The sequence below is a fragment of the Mustelus asterias genome, chromosome 12, assembly GCF_964213995.1.
Source record: "Mustelus asterias chromosome 12, sMusAst1.hap1.1, whole genome shotgun sequence".
NCBI classification, from domain to species: Eukaryota; Metazoa; Chordata; class Chondrichthyes; order Carcharhiniformes; family Triakidae; genus Mustelus; species Mustelus asterias.
Genome location: NC_135812.1, coordinates 27,037,223 through 27,060,288, shown reverse-complemented (window position 1 = coordinate 27,060,288; position 23,066 = coordinate 27,037,223). Strand labels below are relative to the sequence as shown.

At 43.9% G+C, this 23,066-nt stretch overlaps 1 protein-coding gene across 7 annotated transcripts in view; it reads right to left on the bottom strand.

The window, feature by feature from the left end:
* LOC144501328 (protein-tyrosine sulfotransferase 1-like) overlaps positions 1-23,066 on the bottom strand; it is a 130,818-nt gene that overhangs the window by 19,256 nt on the left and 88,496 nt on the right. For 2 of the 7 annotated variants that reach the window (XM_078224943.1, XM_078224944.1), the window contains one exon: positions 16,899-21,828. The exons of 4 other annotated variants lie outside the window; for them this stretch is intronic. In XM_078224943.1, coding sequence (XP_078081069.1) covers positions 21,817-21,828 — 12 coding nt within the window. In that variant the 3' untranslated portion in view covers positions 16,899-21,816. Of the gene's footprint in view, positions 1-14,883; positions 15,201-16,898; positions 21,829-23,066 lie in introns of those variants that run through there. One more of the 7 variants, XM_078224946.1, reaches the window with a different exon arrangement.

Genomic DNA, 23,066 nt, shown 5'->3' with positions numbered 1-23,066 from the left:
CTGACAGCGAGAATCCAGACTGACAGCGAGAATCTAGATAGACAGCGAGAATCTAGACTGACAGTGAGAATCTCGACTGACTGTGAGAATCTAGATGGATAGTGAGAATCTAGACTGACAGCGAGAATCTAGACTGACAGTGAGAATCTCGACTGACAGTGAGAATCGAGACTGACAGCGAGAATGCAGACTGACAGTGAGATTCTAAACTGACAGCGAGAATCTAGACTGACAGTGACAATCCAGACTGACAGCGAGAATCTAGATAGACAGCGAGAATCTCGACTGACAGTGAGAATCTCGACTGACAGTGAGAATCTAGACTGACAGTGAGAATCTAGATAGACAGCGAGACTCTAGACTGACAGTGAGAAACTAGACTGACAGCGAGAATCTAGACTGACAGTGAGAAACTAGACTGACAGTGAGAATCTAGGTAAATAGCGGGAATCGAGACTGACAGCGGGAATCTAGACTGACAGTGAGAATCTGGACTGACAGTGAGGATCCAGACTGACAGCGAGAACCTAGACTGTCAGTGAGAATCTAGACTGACAGCGAGGATCTAGACTGACAGTGAGAGTCGAGACTGACAGTGAGAATCTAGACTGACAGTGAGAATCTTGACTGATAGTGACAATCCAGACTGACAGCGAGAAACTAGACTGACAGCGAGAGTCTAGACTGACAGCGAGAATCTAGACTGACAGTGAGAATCTAGACTGACAGTGAGAGTCTAGGCTGACAGTGAGAGTCTAGGCTCACAGCGAGAATCTAGACTGACAGTGAGAATCTAGACTGACAGTGAGAATCTAGACTGACAGCAAGAATCTAGACTGACAGTGAGCAACTAGATTGACAGTGAGAATCTAGACTGAAAGTGAGAATCTAGACTGACAATGAGAGCCTAGGCTGACAGTGAGAGTCTAGGCTGACAGCGAGAATCTAGACTGACACTGAGAGTCTAGGCTGACAGTGAAAGTAAAGGCTGACACTGAGAGTCTAGGCTGACAGCGAGAATCTAGACTGACAGCGGGAATCTAGACTGACAGCGAAAACTAGACTGACAGCGAGAAGCTAGACTGACAGAGAGAATCTAGACTGACAGTGTGAAATTAGATTGTCAGCGAGAATCTAGACTGACAGTGAGAATTTAGACTGACAGCGAGAATCTAGATTGGCAGTGAGAAACTAGACTGACAGTAAGAATCTAGACTGAGTGAGAATTTAGACTGACAGCGAGAATCTAGATTGGCAGCGAAAAACTAGACTGACAGTGAGAAACAAGATCAACAGTGAGAAACTAGACTGACAGTGAGAGTCTAGACTGACAGTGAGAGTCTAGAATGACAGTGAGAGTCCAGACAGACTGTGAGTATCTAGACTGACAGTGAGAGTCTACACTGACAGTGAGAATCTAGACTGACAGTGAGAATCTAGACTGACAGCGAGAATCTAGACTGACCGTGAGAAAATAGATTGACAGTGAGAATCTAGACTGAAAGTGAGAATCTAGACTGACAATGAGAGCCTAGGCTGACAGTGAGAGTCTAGGCTGACAGCGAGGATCCAGACTGACAGCGAGAATCTAGACTGACAGCGAAACTCTAGACTGACAGCGAGAATCTAGACTGACAGCGAGAAGCTAGACTGACAGTGAGAAACTAGATTGACAGTAAGAATCCAGACTGACAGTAAGAATCCAGACTGACAGTGAGAATCTAGACTGATAGCGAGAATGTAGACCGATAGTGAGAAACTAGACCGACAATGAGAATCTAGACTGATAGTGATAATCCAGACTGACAGCGAAAACTAGACTGACAGCGAGAAGCTAGACTGACAGTGTGAAATTAGATTGTCAGCGAGAATCTAGACTGACAGTGAGAATTTAGACTGACAGCGAGAATCTAGATTGGCAGTGAGAAACTAGACTGACAGTGAGAATCTAGACTAAGTGAGAATTTAGACTGACAGCGAGAATCTAGATTGGCAGCGAAAAACTAGACTGACAGTGAGAAACAAGATCAACAGTGAGAAACTAGACTGACAGTGAGAATGTAGACTGACAGTGAGAGTCTAGAATGACAGTGAGAGTCTAGACAGACTGTGAGTATCTAGACTGACAGTGAGAGTCTACACTGACAGTGAGAATCCAGACGTACAGCGAGAAACTAGACAGACAGCGAGAATCTAGACTGACAGCGAGACTCTAGACAGACAGCGAGAATCTAGACTGACAGCGGGAATCGAGACTGACAGCGAGACTCCAGACAGACAGCAAGAATCTAGACAGACGGCGAGAACCTAGACTGACAGTGAGGATCTAGACTGACAGCGAGAATCTAGACTGACAGTGAGAATCTAAACTGACAGTGAGAAACTAGGCTGACAGCGAGAATCCAGACTGACAACGAGAATCTAGATAGACAGCGAGAATCTAGACTGACAGTGAGAATCTCGACTGACAGTGAGAATCTAGATGGATAGTGAGAATCTAGACTGACAGCGAGAATGTAGACTGACAGTGAGCATCTCGACTGACAGTGAGAATCTAGACTGACAGCGAGAATCCAGACTGACAGTGAGATTCTAAACTGACAGCGAGAATCTCGACTGACAGTGAGAATCTAAACTGACAGTGAGAAACTAGACTGACAGCGAGAATCCAGACTAACAGCGAGAATCTAGATAGACAGCGAGAATCTAGACTGACAGTGAGAATCTCGACTGACAGTGAGAATCTAGACTGACAGTGAGAATCTAAATAGACAGCGTGAATCTAGACTGACAGCGAGAATCTAGACTGACAGCAAGAATGTAGGTAAATAGCGGGAATCAAGACTGACAGCGAGAATCGAGACTGACAGTGAGAATCTAGACTGATAGTGACAATCCAGAGTGACAGCGAGAAACTAGACTGACAGCGAGAGTCTAGACTGACAGCGAGAATCTAGACTGACAGTGAGAATCTAGACTGACAGTGAGAGTCTAGGCTGACAGCGAGAATCTAGACTTATAGTGAGAATCTAGACTGACAGTGAGAATCTAGACTGATAGTGACAATCCAGACTGACAGCGAGAAACTAGACTGACAGAGAGAGTCTAGGCTGACAGCGAGAATCTAGACTGACAGTGAGAATCTAGACTGACAGTGAGAATCTAGACTGACAGCGAGAATCTAGACTGACAGTGAGAAACTAGACTGACAGTGAGAATCTAGACTGACAGCGAGAATCTGGACTGACAGTGAGAATCTAGACTGACAATGAGAGCCTAGGCTGACAGTGAGAGTCTAGGCTGACAGCGAGAATCTAGACTGACAGTGAGAATCTAGACTGACAGTGAGAGTCTAGGCTGACAGTGAAAGTCTAGAATGACAGTGAGAGTCTAGACTGACAGTGAGAATCCAGACGGACAGCGAGAATCTAGACTGACAGCGAGACTCTAGACAGACAGCGAGAATCTAGACTGACAGCGAGAATCTAGACTGACAGTGAGAATCTAAACTGACAGTGAGAAACTAGGCTGACAGCGAGAATCCAGACTGACAACGAGAATCTAGATAGACAGCGAGAATCTAGACTGACAGTGAGAATCTCGACTGACAGTGAGAATCTAGATGGATAGTGAGAATCTAGACTGACAGCGAGAATGTAGACTGACAGTGAGCATCTCGACTGACAGTGAGAATCTAGACTGACAGCGAGAATCCAGACTGACAGTGAGCATCTCGACTGACAGTGAGAATCTAGACTGACAGCGAGAATCCAGACTGACAGTGAGATTCTAAACTGACAGCGAGAATCTCGACTGACAGTGAGAATCTAAACTGACAGTGAGAAACTAGACTGACAGCGAGAATCCAGACTAACAGCGAGAATCTAGATAGACAGCGAGAATCTCGACTGACAGTGAGAATCTCGACTGACAGTGAGAATCTAGACTGACAGTGAGAATCTAAATAGACAGCGTGAATCTAGACTGACAGCGAGAATCTAGACTGACAGCAAGAATGTAGGTAAATAGCGGGAATCAAGACTGACAGCGAGAATCGAGACTGACAGTGAGAATCTAGACTGATAGTGACAATCCAGAGTGACAGCGAGAAACTAGACTGACAGCGAGAGTCTAGACTGACAGCGAGAATCTAGACTGACAGTGAGAATCTAGACTGACAGTGAGAGTCTAGGCTGACAGCGAGAATCTAGACTTATAGTGAGAATCTAGACTGACAGTGAGAATCTAGACTGATAGTGACAATCCAGACTGACAGCGAGAAACTAGACTGACAGAGAGAGTCTAGGCTGACAGCGAGAATCTAGACTGACAGTGAGAATCTAGACTGACAGTGAGAATCTAGACTGACAGCGAGAATCTAGACTGACAGTGAGAAACTAGACTGACAGTGAGAATCTAGACTGACAGCGAGAATCTGGACTGACAGTGAGAATCTAGACTGACAATGAGAGCCTAGGCTGACAGTGAGAGTCTAGGCTGACAGCGAGAATCTAGACTGACAGTGAGAATCTAGACTGACAGTGAGAGTCTAGGCTGACAGTGAAAGTCTAGAATGACAGTGAGAGTCTAGACTGACAGTGAGAATCCAGACGGACAGCGAGAATCTAGACTGACAGCGAGACTCTAGACAGACAGCGAGAATCTAGACTGACAGCGAGAATCTAGACTGACAGTGAGAATCTAAACTGACGGTGAGAAACTAGGCTGACAGCGAGAATCCAGACTGACAACGAGAATCTAGATAGACAGCGAGAATCTAGACTGACAGTGAGAATCTCGACTGACAGTGAGAATCTAGATGGATAGTGAGAATCTAGACTGACAGCGAGAATGTAGACTGACAGTGAGCATCTCGACTGACAGTGAGAATCTAGACTGACAGCGAGAATCCAGACTGACAGTGAGATTCTAAACTGACAGCGAGAATCTCGACTGACAGTGAGAATCTAAACTGACAGTGAGAAACTAGACTGACAGCGAGAATCCAGACTAACAGCGAGAATCTAGATAGACAGCGAGAATCTAGACTGACAGTGAGAATCTCGACTGACAGTGAGAATCTAGACTGACAGTGAGAATCTAAATAGACAGCGTGAATCTAGACTGACAGCGAGAATCTAGACTGACAGCAAGAATGTAGGTAAATAGCGGGAATCAAGACTGACAGCGAGAATCGAGACTGACAGTGAGAATCTAGACTGATAGTGACAATCCAGAGTGACAGCGAGAAACTAGACTGACAGCGAGAGTCTAGACTGACAGCGAGAATCTAGACTGACAGTGAGAATCTGGACTGACAGTGAGAGTCTAGGCTGACAGCGAGAATCTAGACTTATAGTGAGAATCTAGACTGACAGTGAGAATCTAGACTGATAGTGACAATCCAGACTGACAGCGAGAAACTAGACTGACAGAGAGAGTCTAGGCTGACAGCGAGAATCTCGACTGACAGTGAGAATCTAAACTGACAGCGAGAAACTAGACTGACAGTGACAATCCAGACTGACAGCGAGAATCTAGATAGACAGCGAGAATCTAGACTGACAGTGAGAATCTCGACTGACAGTGAGAATCTAGACTGACAGTGAGAATCTAGATAGACAGCGAGAATCTAGACTGACAGTGAGAAACTAGACTGACAGTGAGAATCTAGGTAAATAGCGGGAATCTAGACTGACAGCGGGAATCTAGACTGACAGTGAGAATCTGGACTGACAGTGAGAATCCAGGCTGACAGCGAGAATCTAGACTGTCAGTGAGAATCTAGACTGACAGCGAGAATCTAGACTGACAGTGAGAATTTAGACTGACAGCGAGAATCTAGATTGGCAGCGAAAAACTAGACTGACAGTGAGAAACATGATCAACAGTGAGAAACTAGACTGACAGTGAGAGTCTAGACTGACAGTGAGAGTCTAGAATGACAGTGAGAGTCTAGACAGACTGTGAGTATCTAGACTGACAGTGAGAGTCTACACGGACAGTGAGAATCCAGACGTACAGCGAGAAACTAGACAGACAGCGAGAATCTAGACTGACAGCGAGACTCTAGACAGACAGCGAGAATCTAGACTGACAGCGAGAATCGAGACTGACAGCGAGACTCCAGACAGACAGCAAGAATCTAGACAGACAGCGAGAACCTAGACTGACAGTGAGGATCTAGACTGACAGCGAGAATCTAGACTGACAGTGAGAATCTAAACTGACAGTGAGAAACTAGACTGACAGCGAGAATCCAGACTGACAGCGAGAATCTAGATAGACAGCGAGAATCTAGACTGACAGTGAGAATCTCGACTGACAGTGAGAATCTAGATGGATAGTGAGAACCTAGACTGACAGCGAGAATGTAGACTGACAGTGAGCATCTCGACTGACAGTGAGAATCTAAACTGACAGCGAGAATCCAGACTGACAGTGAGATTCTAAACTGACAGCGAGAATCTCGACTGACAGTGATAATCTAAACTGACAGTGAGAAACTAGACTGACAGCGAGAATCCAGACTGACAGCGAGAATCTAGATAGACAGTGAGAATCTAGACTGACAGTTAGAATCTAGATAGACAGCGTGAATCTAGACTGACAGCGAGAATCTAGACTGACAGCGAGAATGTAGGTAAATAGCGGGAATCAAGACTGACAGCGAGAATCTAGACTGGCAGTGAGAATCTAGACTGATAGTGACAATCCAGAGTGACAGCGAGAAACTAGACTGACAGCGAGAGTCTAGACTGACAGCGAGAATCTAGACTGACAGTGAGAATCTAGACTGACAGTGAGAGTCTAGACTGACAGTGAGAGTCTAGGCTGACAGCGAGAATCTAGACTGACAGTGAGAATCTAGACTGACAGTGAGAATCTAGACTGACAGCGAGAATCTAGACTGACAGTGAGAAACTAGACTGACAGTGAGAATCTAGACTGACAGCGAGAATCTAGACTGACAGTGAGAATCTAGACTGACAGTGAGAGTCTAGGCTGACAGCGAGAATCTAGACTGACAGAGAGAATCTAGACTGACAGTGAGAATCTAGACTGACAGCGAGAATCTAGACTGACAGTGAGAAACTAGACTGACAGTGAGAATCTAGACTGACAGTGAGAATCTAGACTGACAGCGAGAATCTAGACTGACAGTGAGAAACTAGATTGACAGTGAGAATCTAGACTGACAGTGAGAATCTAGACTGACAATGAGAGCCTAGGCTGACAGTGAGAGTCTAGGCTGACTGCGTGAATCTAGACTGACAGTGAGAATCTAGACTGACAGTGAGAGTCTAGGCTGACAGTGAAAGTCTAGAATGACAGTGAGAGTCTAGACTGACAGTGAGAATCCAGACGGACAGCGAGAATCTAGACTGACAGCGAGACTCTAGACAGACAGCGAGAATCTAGACTGACAGCGAGAATCTGGACTGACAGCGAGACTCCAGACAGACAGCAAGAATCTAGACAGACAGCGAGAACCTAGACTGACAGTGAGGATCTAGATTGACAGCGAGAATCTAGACTGACAGTGAGAATCTAAACTGACAGTGAGAAACTAGACTGACAGCGAGAATCCAGACTGACAGCGAGAATCTAGACTGACAGCGAGAATCTAGACTGACAGTGAGAATCTCGACTGACAGTGAGAATCTAGATGGATAGTGAGAACCAAGACTGACAGCGAGAATGTAGACTGACAGTGAGCATCTCGACTGACAGTGAGAATCTAGACTGACAGCGAGAATCCAGACTGACAGTGAGATTCTAAACTGACAGCGAGAATCTCGACTGACAGTGAGAATCTAAACTGACAGTGAGAAACTAGACTGACAGCGAGAATCCAGACTGACAGCGAGAATCTCGATAGACAGCGAGAAACTAGACTGACAGTGAGAAACTAGACTGACAGTGAGAATCTAGACTGACAGCGAGAATCTAGACTGACAGTGAGAAACTAGATTGACAGTGAGAATCTAGACTGACAGTGAGAATATAGACTGACAATGAGAGCCTAGGCTGACAGTGAGAGTCTAGGCTGACTGCGTGAATCTAGACTGACAGTGAGAATCTAGACTGACAGTGAGAGTCTAGGCTGACAGTGAAAGTCTAGAATGACAGTGAGAGTCTAGACTGACAGTGAGAATCCAGACGGACAGCGAGAATCTAGACTGACAGCGAGACTCTAGACAGACAGCGAGAATCTAGACTGACAGCGAGAATCTGGACTGACAGCGAGACTCCAGACAGACAGCAAGAATCTAGACAGACAGCGAGAACCTAGACTGACAGTGAGGATCTAGATTGACAGCGAGAATCTAGACTGACAGCGAGAATCTAGACTGACAGCGAGAATGTAGGTAAATAGCGGGAATCAAGACTGACAGCGAGAATCCAGACTGGCAGTGAGAATCTAGACTGATAGTGACAATCCAGAGTGACAGCGAGAAACTAGACTGACAGCGAGAGTCTAGACTGACAGCGAGAATCTAGACTGACAGTGAGAATCTAGACTGACAGTGAGAGTCTAGACTGACAGTGAGAGTCTAGGCTGACAGCGAGAATCTAGACTGACAGTGAGAATCTAGACTGACAGCGAGAATCTAGACTGACAGTGAGAAACTAGACTGACAGTGAGAATCTAGACTGACAGCGAGAATCTAGACTGACAGTGAGAATCTAGACTGACAGTGAGAGTCTAGGCTGACAGCGAGAATCTAGACTGACAGAGAGAATCTAGACTGACAGTGAGAATCTAGACTGACAGCGAGAATCTAGACTGACAGTGAGAATCTAGACTGACAGCGAGAATCTAGACTGACAGTGAGAAACTAGATTGACAGTGCGAATCTAGACTGACAGTGAGAATCTAGACTGACAGTGAGAATCTAGACTGACAGTGAGAATCTAGACTGACAATGAGAGCCTAGGCTGACAGTGAGAGTCTAGGCTGACAGCGAGAATCTAGACTGACAGTGCGAATCTAGACTGACAGTGAGAGTCTAGGCTGACAGTGAAAGTCTAGAATGACAGTGAGAGTCTAGACTGACAGTGAGAATCCAGACGGACAGCGAGAATCTAGACTGACAGCGAGACTCTAGACAGACAGCGAGAATCTAGACTGACAGCGAGAATCTAGACTGACAGCGAGACTGTAGACAGACAGCAAGAATCTACACAGACAGCGAGAACCTAGACTGACAGTGAGAATCTAGACTGACAGTGAGAATCTAAACTGACAGTGAGAAACTAGACTGACAGTGAGAATCTAGACTGACAGTGAGAATCCAGACTGACAGCGAGAATCTAGATAGACAGCGAGAATCTAGACTGACAGTGAGAATCTCGACTGACAGTGAGAATCGAGATGGATAGTGAGAACCTAGACTGACAGCGAGAATCTAGACTGACAGTGAGCATCTCGACTGACAGTGAGAATCTAGACTGACAGTGAGAATCTAGACTGACAGCGAGAATCTAGACCGATAATGACAATCCGGACTGACAGCAAGAAACTAGACAGCGAGCATCTAGACTGACAGTGAAAATGCAGACTGACAGTGAGAATCTAGACTGACCGTGAGAATCTAGACTGACCGTGAGAATCTAGACGGACAGTGGGAATCTAGACTGATGGTGAGAAACTAGGCTGACGGTGAGTATCCAGACAGACAGCGAGAATCTAGACCGACAGCGAGAATCTAGACTGACAATGAGAATCTAGACTGACAGCGAGAATATAGACTGACAGTGAGAAACTCGGCTGCCAGTGAGAATCCAGACTGACAGTGTGAATCTAGAATGATGATGTCAATCCAGACTGTCAGTGAGAGTCTAGACTAACAGAGTCTAGACTGACAGTGAGAGTCTAGACTGACAGTGAGAATCTAGACAGTGAGAATCCAGGTGGACAGCGCACATCTAGACTGACAGCGCAAATCTTGAATGACAGCGAGAATCTAGACTGACCGTGAGAATCTAGACTCTCAGCGAGAATCTAGATTGGCAGTGATAAACTAGACTGACAGTGGGAATCTAGATTGACAGTGAGAATCCAGACTGACAGCGAGAATCTTGACTGACAGTGAGAATCTAGACTGACACCGAGAATCTAGACTGACAGCGAGAATCTAGACTGACAGCGAGAATGTAGATAAATAGCGGGAAACTAGACTGACAGCGAGAATCTAGACTGACGGTGAGAGTCTAGACTGACAGTGATAATCTAGACTGACAGTGAGAATCTAGACTGACAGCGAGAATCTAGACTGTCAGTGAGAGTCTAGACTGACAGTGAGAATCTAGACTGACAGCGAGAGTCTTGACTGACAGCGAGAATCAAGACTGACAGCGAGAATCCAGACTTATTGTGAGAATCTAGACTGACAGTGAGAATCTAGACTGATAGTGACAATCCAGACTGACAGCGAGAAACTAGATTGACAGCGAGAGTCTAGACTGACAGCGAGAATCTAGACTGACAGTGAGAATCTAGACTGACAGTGAGAGTCTAGGCTGACAGCGAGAATCTAGACTGACAGTGAGAATCTAGACTGACAGTGAGAATCTAGACTGACAGCGAGAATCTAGACTGACAGTGAGAAACTAGACTGACAGTGAGAAACTAGACTGACAGTGAGAATCTAGACTGACAGCGAGAATCTAGACTGACAGTGAGAAACTAGATTGACAGTGAGAATCTAGACTGACAGTGAGAATCTAGACTGACAATGAGAGCCTAGGCTGACAGTGAGAGTCTAGGCTGACTGCGTGAATCTAGACTGACAGTGAGAATCTAGACTGACAGTGAGAGTCTAGGCTGACAGTGAAAGTCTAGAATGACAGTGAGAGTCTAGACTGACAGTGAGAATCCAGACGGACAGCGAGAATCTAGACTGACAGCGAGACTCTAGACAGACAGCGAGAATCTAGACTGACAGCGAGAATCTGGACTGACAGTGAGACTCCAGACAGACAGCAAGAATCTAGACAGACAGCGAGAACCTAGACTGAAAGTGAGGATCTAGATTGACAGCGAGAATCTAGACTGACAGTGAGAATCTAAACTGACAGTGAGAAATTAGACTGACAGCGAGAATCCAGACTGACAGCGAGAATCTAGACTGACAGCGAGAATCTAGACTGACAGTGAGAATCCCGACTGACAGTGAGAATCTAGATGGATAGTGAGAACCTAGACTGACAGCGAGAATGTAGACTGACAGTGAGCATCTCGACTGACAGTGAGAATCAAGACTGACAGCGAGAATCCAGACTGACAGTGAGATTCTAAACTGACAGCGAGAATCTCGACTGACAGTGAGAATCTAAACTGACAGTGAGAAACTAGACTGACAGTGAGAATCCAGACTGACAGCGAGAATCTCGATAGACAGCGAGAAACTAGACTGACAGTGAGAAACTAGACTGACAGTGAGAATCTAGACTGACAGCGAGAATCTAGACTGACAGTGAGAAACTAGATTGACAGTGAGAATCTAGACTGACAGTGAGAATATAGACTGACAATGAGAGCCTAGGCTGACAGTGAGAGTCTAGGCTGACTGCGTGAATCTAGACTGACAGTGAGAATCTAGACTGACAGTGAGAGTCTAGGCTGACAGTGAAAGTCTAGAATGACAGTGAGAGTCTAGACTGACAGTGAGAATCCAGACGGACAGCGGGAATCTAGACTGACAGCGAGACTCTAGACAGACAGCGAGAATCTGGACTGACAGCGAGAATCTGGACTGACAGCGAGACTCCAGACAGACAGCAAGAATCTAGACAGACAGCGAGAACCTAGACTGACAGTGAGGATCTAGACTGACAGCGGGAATCTAGACTGACAGTGAGAATCTAAACTGACAGTGAGAAACTAGACTGACAGCGAGAATCCAGACTGACAGCGAGAATCTAGACTGACAGCGAGAATCTAGACTGACAGTGAGAATCTCGACTGACAGTGAGAATCTAGATGGATAGTGAGAACCTAGACTGACAGCGAGAATGTAGACTGACAGTGAGCATCTCGACTGACAGTGAGAATCTAGACTGACAGCGAGAATCCAGACTGACAGTGAGATTCTAAACTGACAGCGAGAATCTCGACTGACAGTGAGAATCTAAACTAACAGTGAGAAACTAGACTGACAGCGAGAATCCAGACTGACAGCGAGAATCTCGATAGACAGCGAGAATCTAGACTGACAGTGAGAATCTCGACTGACAGGGAGAATCTAGATAGACAGCGTGAATCTAAACTGACAGCGAGAATCTAGACTGACAGCGAGAATGTAGGTAAATAGCGGGAATCTAGACTGACAGCGAGAATCTAGACTGACGGTGAGAGTCTAGACTGACAGTGAGAATCTAGACTGACAGCGAGAATCTAGACTGTCAGTGAGAGTCTAGACTGACAGTGAGAATCTAGACTGACAGCGAGAGTCTTGACTGACAGCGAGAATCAAGACTGACAGCGAGAATCCAGACTTATAGTGAGAATCTAGACTGACAGTGAGAATCTAGACTGATAGTGACAATCCAGACTGACAGCGAGAAACAAGACCGACAGCGAGAGTCTAGACTGACAGCGAGAATCTAGACTGACAGTGAGAATCTAGACTGACACTGAGAGTCTAGGCTGACAGCGAGAATCTAGACTGACAGTGAGAATCTAGACTGACAGTGAGAATCTAGACTGACAGCGAGAATCTAGACTGACAGTGAGAAACTAGATTGACAGTGAGAATCTAGACTGACAGTGAGAATCTAGACTGACAGTGAGAATCTAGACTGACAATGAGAGCCTAGGCTGACAGTGAGAGTGTAGGCTGACAGCGTGAATCTAGACTGACAGTGAGAATCTAGACTGACAGTGAGAGTCTAGGCTGACAGTGAATGTCTAGAATGACAGTGAGAGTCTAGACTGACAGTGAGAATCCAGACGGACAGCGAGAATCTAGACTGACAGCGAGACTCTAGACAGACAGCGAGAATCTAGACTGACAGCGAGAATCTAGACTGACAGCGAGACTGTAGACAGACAGCAAGAATCTAGACAGACAGTGAGAACCTAGACTGACAGCGAGGATCTAGACTGATAGCGAGAATCTAGACTGACAGTGAGAATCTAAACTGACAGTGAGAAACTAGACTGACAGCGAGAATCCAGACTGACAGCGAGAATCCAGACTGACAGCGAGAATCTAGACTGACAGTGAGAATCTCGACTGACAGTGAGAATCTAGATGGATAGTGAGAACCTAGACTGACAGCGAGGATCTAGACTGACAGTGAGCATCTCGACTGACAGTGAGAATCTAGACTGACAGTGAGTATCCAGACTGACAGTGAGATTCTAAACTGACAGCGAGAATCTAGACTGACAGCGAGAATCTCGACTGACAGTGAGAATCTAGATGGATAGTGAGAACCTAGACTGACAGCGAGAATCTAGACTGACAGTGAGCATCTCGACTGACAGTGAGAATCTAGACTGACAGTGAGAATCCAGACTGACAGTGAGATTCTAAACTGACAGCGAGAATCTAGACTGACAGCGAGAATCTGGACTGACAGTGAGAATCTAAACTGACATTGAGAAACTGGACTGACAGTGAGAATCTAGACTGACAGCGAGAATCTAGACTGACAGTGAGAGTCTAGACTGACAGTGAGAATCTAGACTGACAGCGAGAATCTAGACTGTCAGTGAGAGTCTAGACTGACAGTGAGAATCTAGACTGACAGCGAGAGTCTTGACTGACAGCGAGAATCAAGACTGACGGCGAGAATCCAGACTTATAGTGAGAATCTAGACTGACAGTGAGAATCTAGACTGATAGTGACAATCCAGACTGACAGCGAGAAACTAGACTGACAGCGAGAATCTAGACTGTCAGTGAGAGTCTAGACTGACAGTGAGAATCTAGACTGACAGCGAGAATCCAGACTTATAGTGAGAATCTAGACTGACAGTGAGAATCTAGACTGATAGTGACAATCCAGACTGACAGCGAGAATCTAGACTGACAGCGAGAATCTAGACTGACAGCGAGAATCTAGACTGACAGCGAGAATCTAGACTGTCAGTGAGAGTCTTGACTGACAGCGAGAATCTAGACTGACAGCGAGAATCCAGACTTATAGTGAGAATCTAGACTGACAGTGAGAATCTAGACTGATAGTGACAATCCAGACTGACAGCGAGAATCTAGACTGACAGCGAGAATCTAGACTGACAGCGAGAATCTAGACTGATAGTGAGAGTCTAGGCTGACAGCGAGAGTCTAGGCTGACAGCGAGAATCTAGACTGACAGTGAGAATCTAGACTGACAGTGAGAATCTCGACTGACATCGAGAATCTAGACTGACAGAGAGAAACTAGATTGACAATGAGAATCTCGACTGACAGTGAGAATCTAGACTGACAATGAGAGTCTCGGCTGACAGTGAGAGTCTAGGCTGACAGCGAGAATCTAGACTGACAGTGAGAGTCTAGGCTGACAGTGAAAGTCTAGGCTGTCAGTGAGAGTCTAGGCTGACAGTGAGAGTCTAGGCTGATAGTGAGAGTCTGGACTGACAGAGTCTCGGCTGACAGAATCTAGATTGACTGTGGGCACATCCAATGGTGAGGCAATATTTTCTGCCCAATTGCTATTGACACAGGAGGAGGAAGAGATAACTGGGCCAGTGAGGAACTCAATAACAACACCGGAGGTAGTTGCTGCTGATGTGAAACGTCTTCTACCTGTGGATCCATCCTGGGCGAAGCCGGATTATTGCACTGACTGGTAACCCGCTCAACTCTGAAAGAATGCGGATTAGCCGAGTCCGCACAAACACAATGCGGCAGCGTCCTCACTCACCTCCTGCACACTCAGTGTAGTCGCAGCTCGGTTCGCAGCTGGCTTCCTAACGCCGTCTTTTGAATCGGAGCCCGACATTGTATCACCCGACTGTTCACTTCCCTTGCGTCCTGAAATTACCACCATCACTCTCGCCTAATTGTGCAATGTAAAAAAAATGCTACTGTAGCGAAAAATATATATTTAAAAAAGGGGGAAAGTTACTCCCTAATGGCCGCAGCTCATCTTGCAGTGGCCCACCTCCTCCTCCTCGGTGCCCACACTCTGCTGCACCATTCAATAATCTGCTGCTGTGGGATTTCATTAACACTGTGTCCAGCCTGCTGCATGTGGAAGAGCGCAGTCGCAGCCTCACCCTCAGCCCTGGGAAGGATCTTAAAGCTGCATTGCATTGGAGGAAACCACCGCTGCAATGTTATCAGTAACATTCTGCTATGTCTTTGAGTGGCTGGCCCCTCAGACACACACTGTTCAAAAATCTTCATGCTTGCCCGGATCCATTTATTTTTGCTATGTCGAGGGGTGTGTGCCAAGGGATGTGGAGCTGCGGCAGGTAAATTGTCTGGAGGCCAGCCTCAAGGGACTCAGTGGCCACAGTTCCTGAGCTACTGGGCGATGTACATTGGTTAGTACTGCTGCCTCACAGTGCCAGGGACCCGTGTTCGATTGCAGCCTTGGGTGACTGTGTGGAGTTTGCACATTCTCCCAGTGTTTCTTCCGGGTGTTCTGATTTCCTCCTACAGTCCAAATATGTTAGGTGGATTGGCTATGCTAAATTCCCTTTGTGTCCAAGATGTGTAGGTTAGGTGGGTTGATCAATGTAAAAGCATGGGGTTATGGGAATCGGGGTGGACTGGGTGGGCCTGGGTAAGATGCTCTTTCGGAGTGACAATGCAGACTTGATGGGCTGAATAGCCTCCTTCTGCACTGTCGGGATTCTATAGTATTATAGTTTACCAGACCCTGCCATCAGCATCAAGTCATGTCTCATGCTCGTCGATCTTCCTCTGACTGACCTGCGTCCCAGGCCTACTGTTCCTGAGTGATAGCATCCTTGTCAGAAGATTGTAGGTTTCAAACCCCACGCCAGACATTTGAGAACACACTCTTGACTGGCACTGTGCAGTCGTGAGGGACGGCACCAGTGGCAGATATGCAGTCTTTTCGATAAGAAGTTAAACTGAAGCACTATTTGCACCCTTCAGTGGTTCAAAAAGATCCTACAGCACTATTAAAAGAGCAAACACACTCTCCCACTGTCTTGGCCGCTATTTATCCTTCGATCAATTCTAAAATGTATTTGTTTCATTGCTGTTTTGTGGGAGTTTATTGCACACAAACTAGTTGCCATGTTTCCTACATTACAAAAGTGACTAAACGTCAAGAATACCTGGTTGGTGGCAAAACACTGTAGGATGCCCTGAGGTTATAAAAGGTGCAATATAAAGGCTTGTGAGAACCTCTGACTATGCTACCACCAGGCTACCTTCCTTTAAAGGCCTCCTTAAAGTCATTTAATTTGACCTTCTAATCATCCTAACTCTCCCACAAACACTGCATTTAAAGTGGTTTGTAACATTTTGTACCTTGATGGTGATGTACTAGTACAAATTGTTCTGTCAGTCCTCTGTGACACAACAGTCTGGTCCGGTCTGGCTTGGATCCAAACCCCGCCAGTCTGGTTAACTCGTAGCCCATGTCCCAGCCTCTGTGGCCCACCACCTACCAACCCAAGTTTTGAGTATGAAAAATACTTTATACTGTTTTCATCAACTGTATGTGCAATTACAGTGGCAAATACAATATAAATACACACAATTACAATAACTAGATTTAGGTTGGCAATAAGTGTGAAAAACAGTTTGGGTGGGCTCTACCAACTGGGCACATCTCTATTTTGGACACTTACACCAAGCTGACTGGGACATGTTCCACTCAATAGAAAAACCAAACTAAATATGAACAATAAGGTAAATCTGTTAATAAAAAAGAACCAATCACTTGAAATTGATTCAGTTTTTAAAATGCTGTCAGCTGTTTTTTATATGTCTGTGTAACTTACAAAACTGAAAACACGGTAAGATTATAAAATCAAACAATAATGTTGACATTGTCATTTAGAATATTGCAAGTATAGAAAAAAACATCAGGATTCCACATGACTGTTTTATTCTTCAGACAAAAATAGAATTCTCTCCCTCGGTTTCCCTATCTCAAGTGGAAATTGCTCTTCCCGTTTTCTCCATTGCCTGTGTGTAATCAGATATTTGTCTCTCTGGCCTTCCCCAGAACTGAGTCTTGTCCCAGTCACAAGATTTATAAAAGTCAGAAGAAGAAAAAGGAGGAAAGTTTAGAAAAAATCTTCCCACAGAGGATCAACATTTGTACAAACCACTGTTAAAGCATCTGACAAATTATTTTGAGAGAAAAAACTTGTGATCCCAGATCAAAGGAAGGGGTACAGCATTCTAGTCCCAGTCCTTTAACCCAGCCTTCTCATTAATTACTCTTTCCTGCTGGGAAACACTGAATTAACGCTGAAACAGTTCAAATGGAGATAGATGACAGATGCGGTTTAAATTGGCCTGTTTCAGTGCTTAACATTATTTGAAGTTAAGTGTGACCCCAAGTATTGAGTGTTGGCAAGCAATTTAATCATTGAAGCAGCAAAAATCAAACCTACTTGTGTCTTCACCTCATGTCAGCATTTTGGTCACAAGCACCCCATATTAGATTATTTCCACTCACTAACCGAGGGAAATTGAAGTCAGTCTGTGGTGATTGCAGTAATTTTGATTACTGTGGTTAGATTCACTTTGAATTTTTATTTGTTTATCGGCTTAGGATGAATTTCATTTGTTTATAGTTTTAGGATTTTAGGAGTAGCTTCCTCTGTCTAGCACACAAACTTTCTAAAATAAAGGAATACGCTTAAATTGACAAGATATGTTGGACATTTATGCAGTACATTTGAATCAACATAAAAACATTTTTTGGCAGTTTTGACCTTCACAAAAGCCAACGTTATGACCTATATCTTGCTGAACAAACAAGAATTCGATATAGTTACAATGGTCAGCAATTTAAGTGCTTACTCATGAAGCACAGCCCACTGCATTTGTTGCACAAGTGTGGAACAATCAGTTCCCGATTTAGTTTGCTCTCTTCATTTTCAGTTGGTTTGAAGTTGACACAGCGCCTGTTTCCATTTCATTTTGTAAATCAAACTGGTTTTGGAAAATTATGATGTGCAACCTTTCCACATAACAATTCCTCTGTCCTGCCTATATCATTTTGCTTTCTGCAAAAAAAAAATCAGAAAACGCAGATATTTCATAACATCCATGTGCCTTGTTAGACTATTGATTTAACTATAAAACTTGAGCCACAACTTTGAGAGACGTTGCAATTTTTTTGATAAACTATACACTAACGAAAAGACCCAAGATGAGTACAAATACTTGAGTATCTCACCAATTAAAGCCTTTAATAGCACACAATGTGAAGCATACACAAGTTAAACTATTGTTTTCATTTTTTGCGGTATTAGGATTGAAATAATTATACACAATGTTTAAAGATAGAAGTACAATAGGAAAATTACTCCTTGCTGGGATTATGAAATGAGGCCTGTAATTTCTAGGTTCAATGTGTGACTCTAATTCTCTGTTCAGCTGCCAGCTGACCCTACAAGGAGTTACCCTCATACAGTGGTCTCAGAAGATCTTGACCTTGTAGTATCAACCATTACCTCAAGGAGACCCTTAAGGCTTTAATAACTATCAGCTTTAGTTAGGTTCCTGTATCATTTGATGCCCAAAACACTGCAAAAACAAAATGTGTTATTGCCCCTAGCTCAATATTAAGATCCATGAAAACCACAGCATTTTTCCACAATGAATTTATTCTGCTTCATCCAAAGATATCCCAATACGTTTAAGTATTAATTAACCCAAATTTTAAAAACCATAACATTGTCTGATTTCAGTGTGACTGAATTCAATGCTTGTCCTTTTTGGAAATATATGGTATTAGGGATAATGTATTGACCTGGATAGAGAACTGGTTGGCAGACAGGAAGCAGAGAGTGGATGGAATAAACGGGTCCTTTTCAGAGTGGCAGGCAGCGACTAATGGGGTTCAGTGCTGGGATCCCAGCTGTTCACAATACACATTGATGATTTGGACAAAGGAATTGAATGCAATATCTCCAAATTTGCAGACAACACTAAGCTGGATGGCAGTGTGTACTGTGATGAGGATGCTAAGAGGCTGCAGGGTGACTTGGACAGGCTGAGTGGGCAAATACTTGGCAAATGTAATATAATATGGATAAATGTGAAGTTATCCACTTTGGTGGCAAAAAACAGGAAGGAAGATTATCTGAACAGTGGCAGTTTAGGAAATGGGGAAGTGCAACATGACCTGGGTGTCATGATGGAACAGTCGCTGAAAGTTGTCATGCAGGCACAGGAGGCAGTGAGGAAAGCTAACTGGCTGGCTTTCATAGTAAGGGGATTTGAGTATAGGAGTGGGGATGTCTTGCTGCAGTTAAGACAGGGTTTTGGTGAGACCACACCTTGAGTAGCGTGTGCAGTTTGAGTCTCCTAGTCTGAGGAAGGACATTCATGCTATTGAGGGAGTCCAGCGAGAGTTCACCAGATTTCCAGAATTGCAGGACTGACATATGAAGAGAGACTGGGTTTGTACTTACTGGAATTTAGAAGAATGAGAGGGGATCTCGAAGAAACATAAAATCCTGATGGGACTGTTCAGGCTAGATGCGGAAAGAATGCCCCCGATGTTGGGGAAGTCCAGAACTAGAGGTCACAGTCTAAGAATAAGGGGTAAGTCATTCAGGACAGAGATGAAGAAGAACATCTTCACACAGAGTTGTGAACCTGTGGAATTCTCTACCACAGAAAGCTGTTGGGGCCATTTCATTAGATATGTTCCAGAGGGAGCTGGATGTGGCTTGCAGGTAAAGGGATCGAGGGGTATGGAGAGAAAGCAGGAGTGGGATACTGAAAGTGCATGATCAGCCATGATCGTATTGAATGGTGGTGCAGGCTCGAACTTGGCTTACTCCTGCAACTATTTTCTGTTTCCATGTGCTCCTTCTAAGCATTTCCTTGATGCTAGGAGGACACGAGTTGGTTAGCTGCCGGGTTCCAACATTTACCGAAAGGGTGGAAGATGATCCATATCCCCTTGAATTGATTTAGTATACAACTCTGCATCTCTGGTTGCCATTAATATTGCAGCGGCTACCTGGACTTGTATGATATCTAAAACATGTTTGGACTCATAGAATCATAAAATCTACAGTACAGAAGGAGGCCATTTGGCCCAGTGAGCCTGCACCAACAATAATACCACCCAGGTCCTATTCCCGCAACCCCATGTATTTACCCTCCTAATCACCCTGACATTAAAGGACAATTTATCATGGCCAATCAACCTAACCTGCACATCTTTGAACTTATTTGAGGTGCTGGGTTAAACAGTACGCATATGAGTTTGCTCTCAGCAGCATTTTCGTCATCAATGAAGTTGCTGAAGATCTGTTTTATGGCTGTCTCAGTCTGGTTCTCCAGCATGGTTAATTCAGACAAGAATATTACAGATTGTAAACCAAGGGCTCTAGAAGTTCAGTTAGAAAACTTGTTCTAGAATCCATCAGCTAAGAATCTCAACCAAGGAGGTTGTCATTTGTAGAGTGCCATGAGGGGGCATGTCTTCCACAGAGAAGTGCAGCTCAGTTAAGAGAAGGATGGTACTAACTGCAAGTCTGAGGAATATCTGTCCTCCTCACAACTACTATGGCTGTTTTCAATCCCAGAATTATGAATACCCCTTCCAGTAACTTCTGTTCTGGACACACTCTTGCTGTAATATCTGGGTTTTCTCCTATAAATGCATACAAAAAAAAAGATTCTGAACTGAGAAAAAGAATATGCATCACTCAAGAGTCCAGTCTACTCCTACATGAACATGTTCCATGCAGATAACCTGTTGGACTGCATGTTCAATATTTATTGCTAATAAAAATTATGGGCAAAAAATTGCATGATATTGATATATTGCTCTACATTTGGAAATGGGTGAACATTTACCTGAATATTATGCATATTTTCTTGGTGTGGCTGTACCAAATCTACATTGAATTGTTGGCATGAATTGTGAGATAATATTTTCTCATCAAGCAATGTGAACTCACCAACTTGGCATTTCACAGATTTCCTCCTCACCTGCTCAGTATATACTCAAATTCATTTTTATAAAAATATTACTCCAAAATACAAAAACATATTTTTGTACGCAGCTATACAAATAAATCAAGAATTACATACATAAAAAATACTGTGCGGTTCTTTGTGCCCCAGTACAAATTGCATATTTCACACAGAAATGTGTTGGCAAAAATATGACACTAAGTCACCTTTCATGAACCCTATTACAGTTATAAACCATTTAGGAAAATAGGGTTCATGTTTCATTCAAACTCTCTCCAGGAGATTAGTTACAAATTCTCAGTCGTAAAAATGTAATCATAAAAAACTATTTTGTCCATTGTGATCTTTTCGTCATGAATAAAACTCAAAAGGACAATGGACAACTTAACTCTTCATTTGTTGATACTTTTGCAATTTCTATGACAATATTCTAACATTGCTGCCATCAACAATAGTTTCATGTCCTCTTCACATATAGTATATCAGCTTTTAAATATTAAAAGGGTGCATCCATAGCAGGAAGTGGTGCATACAAAAATAAAAAATGCTTTCTTCCACACTAATGTAATTGTGACAATGACTAAGTACAAGATCTGTAGGAAAATGCGAACTGTGATCCTGAACTGGACACATCTTCTGAGAAATCGATCTGCCTTTCTGAGAATCAGGAAAGACAACATTCTTGTCCATCTTCATGTTATGATCTCATCTACAGCAAAACACAATGAAAGTTACAAATTCCAAGAAAAGAAACCCAATATTATCCATTTGTTTCTGATCACTCTTGTGTGAAGTATCAGCCAATTTGTAGTGAGCTGAGATAGATTCAATTATCGTATAATGGAATTTGATGCTGCACTATGAACGAAAACCAAAAATTCAGGTGTGGGAGACTACTACGAGAAGAATTCTGAAGTTGAAGATGGGTAATTAGAAAATGCAATATGAAAAATTGAAACTTTTAATCCTTGGATAAGCAACAGTTGCAGGTTTTTTTTAAGCATTAGAGTAAACACAAACTAATAGTTATGAGCTTTTTTTTGTTCTTGCATGGGAAATGGGCATTGCCAGCAAGACTAACATTAATTACCCCTCTGCAATTGCCCTCAAGGTGGTGGTGGTAAACCACATTCCTGATTCTTTATTAGAGTGAATGTATCTATAGCACTTCCTATCCACATGCTTCTTTAAGATGTCTACCTACCTCAGATAAGCTGGCAAGATAATAGTTCCACCAAAAAATACAAATGGGGAAAAAATACCAATCCAGATTTGCATGGGTGGCACGGTAGCACAATGGTTAGCACTGCTGCTTCACAGCTCCAGGGACCTGGGTTCGATTCCCAGCTTGGGTCACTGTCTGTGTGGAGTTTGCACATTCTCCTCGTGTCTGCGTGGGTTTCCTCCGGGTGCTCCGGTTTCCTCCCACAGTCCAAAGATGTGCGGGTTAGGTTGATTGGCCATGTTAAAATTGCCCCTTAGTGTCCTGAGATGCGTAGGTTAGAGGGATTAGTGGGTAAAATATGGAGGGATATGGGGGTAAGGCCTGGGTGGGATTGTGGTCGGTGCAGACTTGATGGGCCGAATGGCCTCTTTCTGTACTGTAGGGATTCTATGATTCTATGAGTGACATTGTGAAGAACCTGTTTTTCTTGTAATAGTGATGGAATAACTATCAAGGCAGTTTTTTTTTGGTAAGGGGACAAAGAAAATAAAGTTGAGACCATTTAAAACATTAAATGGAAAAAGACTTGAAGTATTTTTAAAAATCTTGAATAGAAACAAAACATCTAGGGAGTAGTGACCATAAGGTTTAATCTTTGTGTTTTCATATCCATCAAAGTAATATTTGAGACAAAAGACAACTATGAGAACGAGGATAGAGCTGAGGATGTAAATTGGTGAAAAATATTAACAGACAAAGAAGTAGAAGAATGGGAAATATTT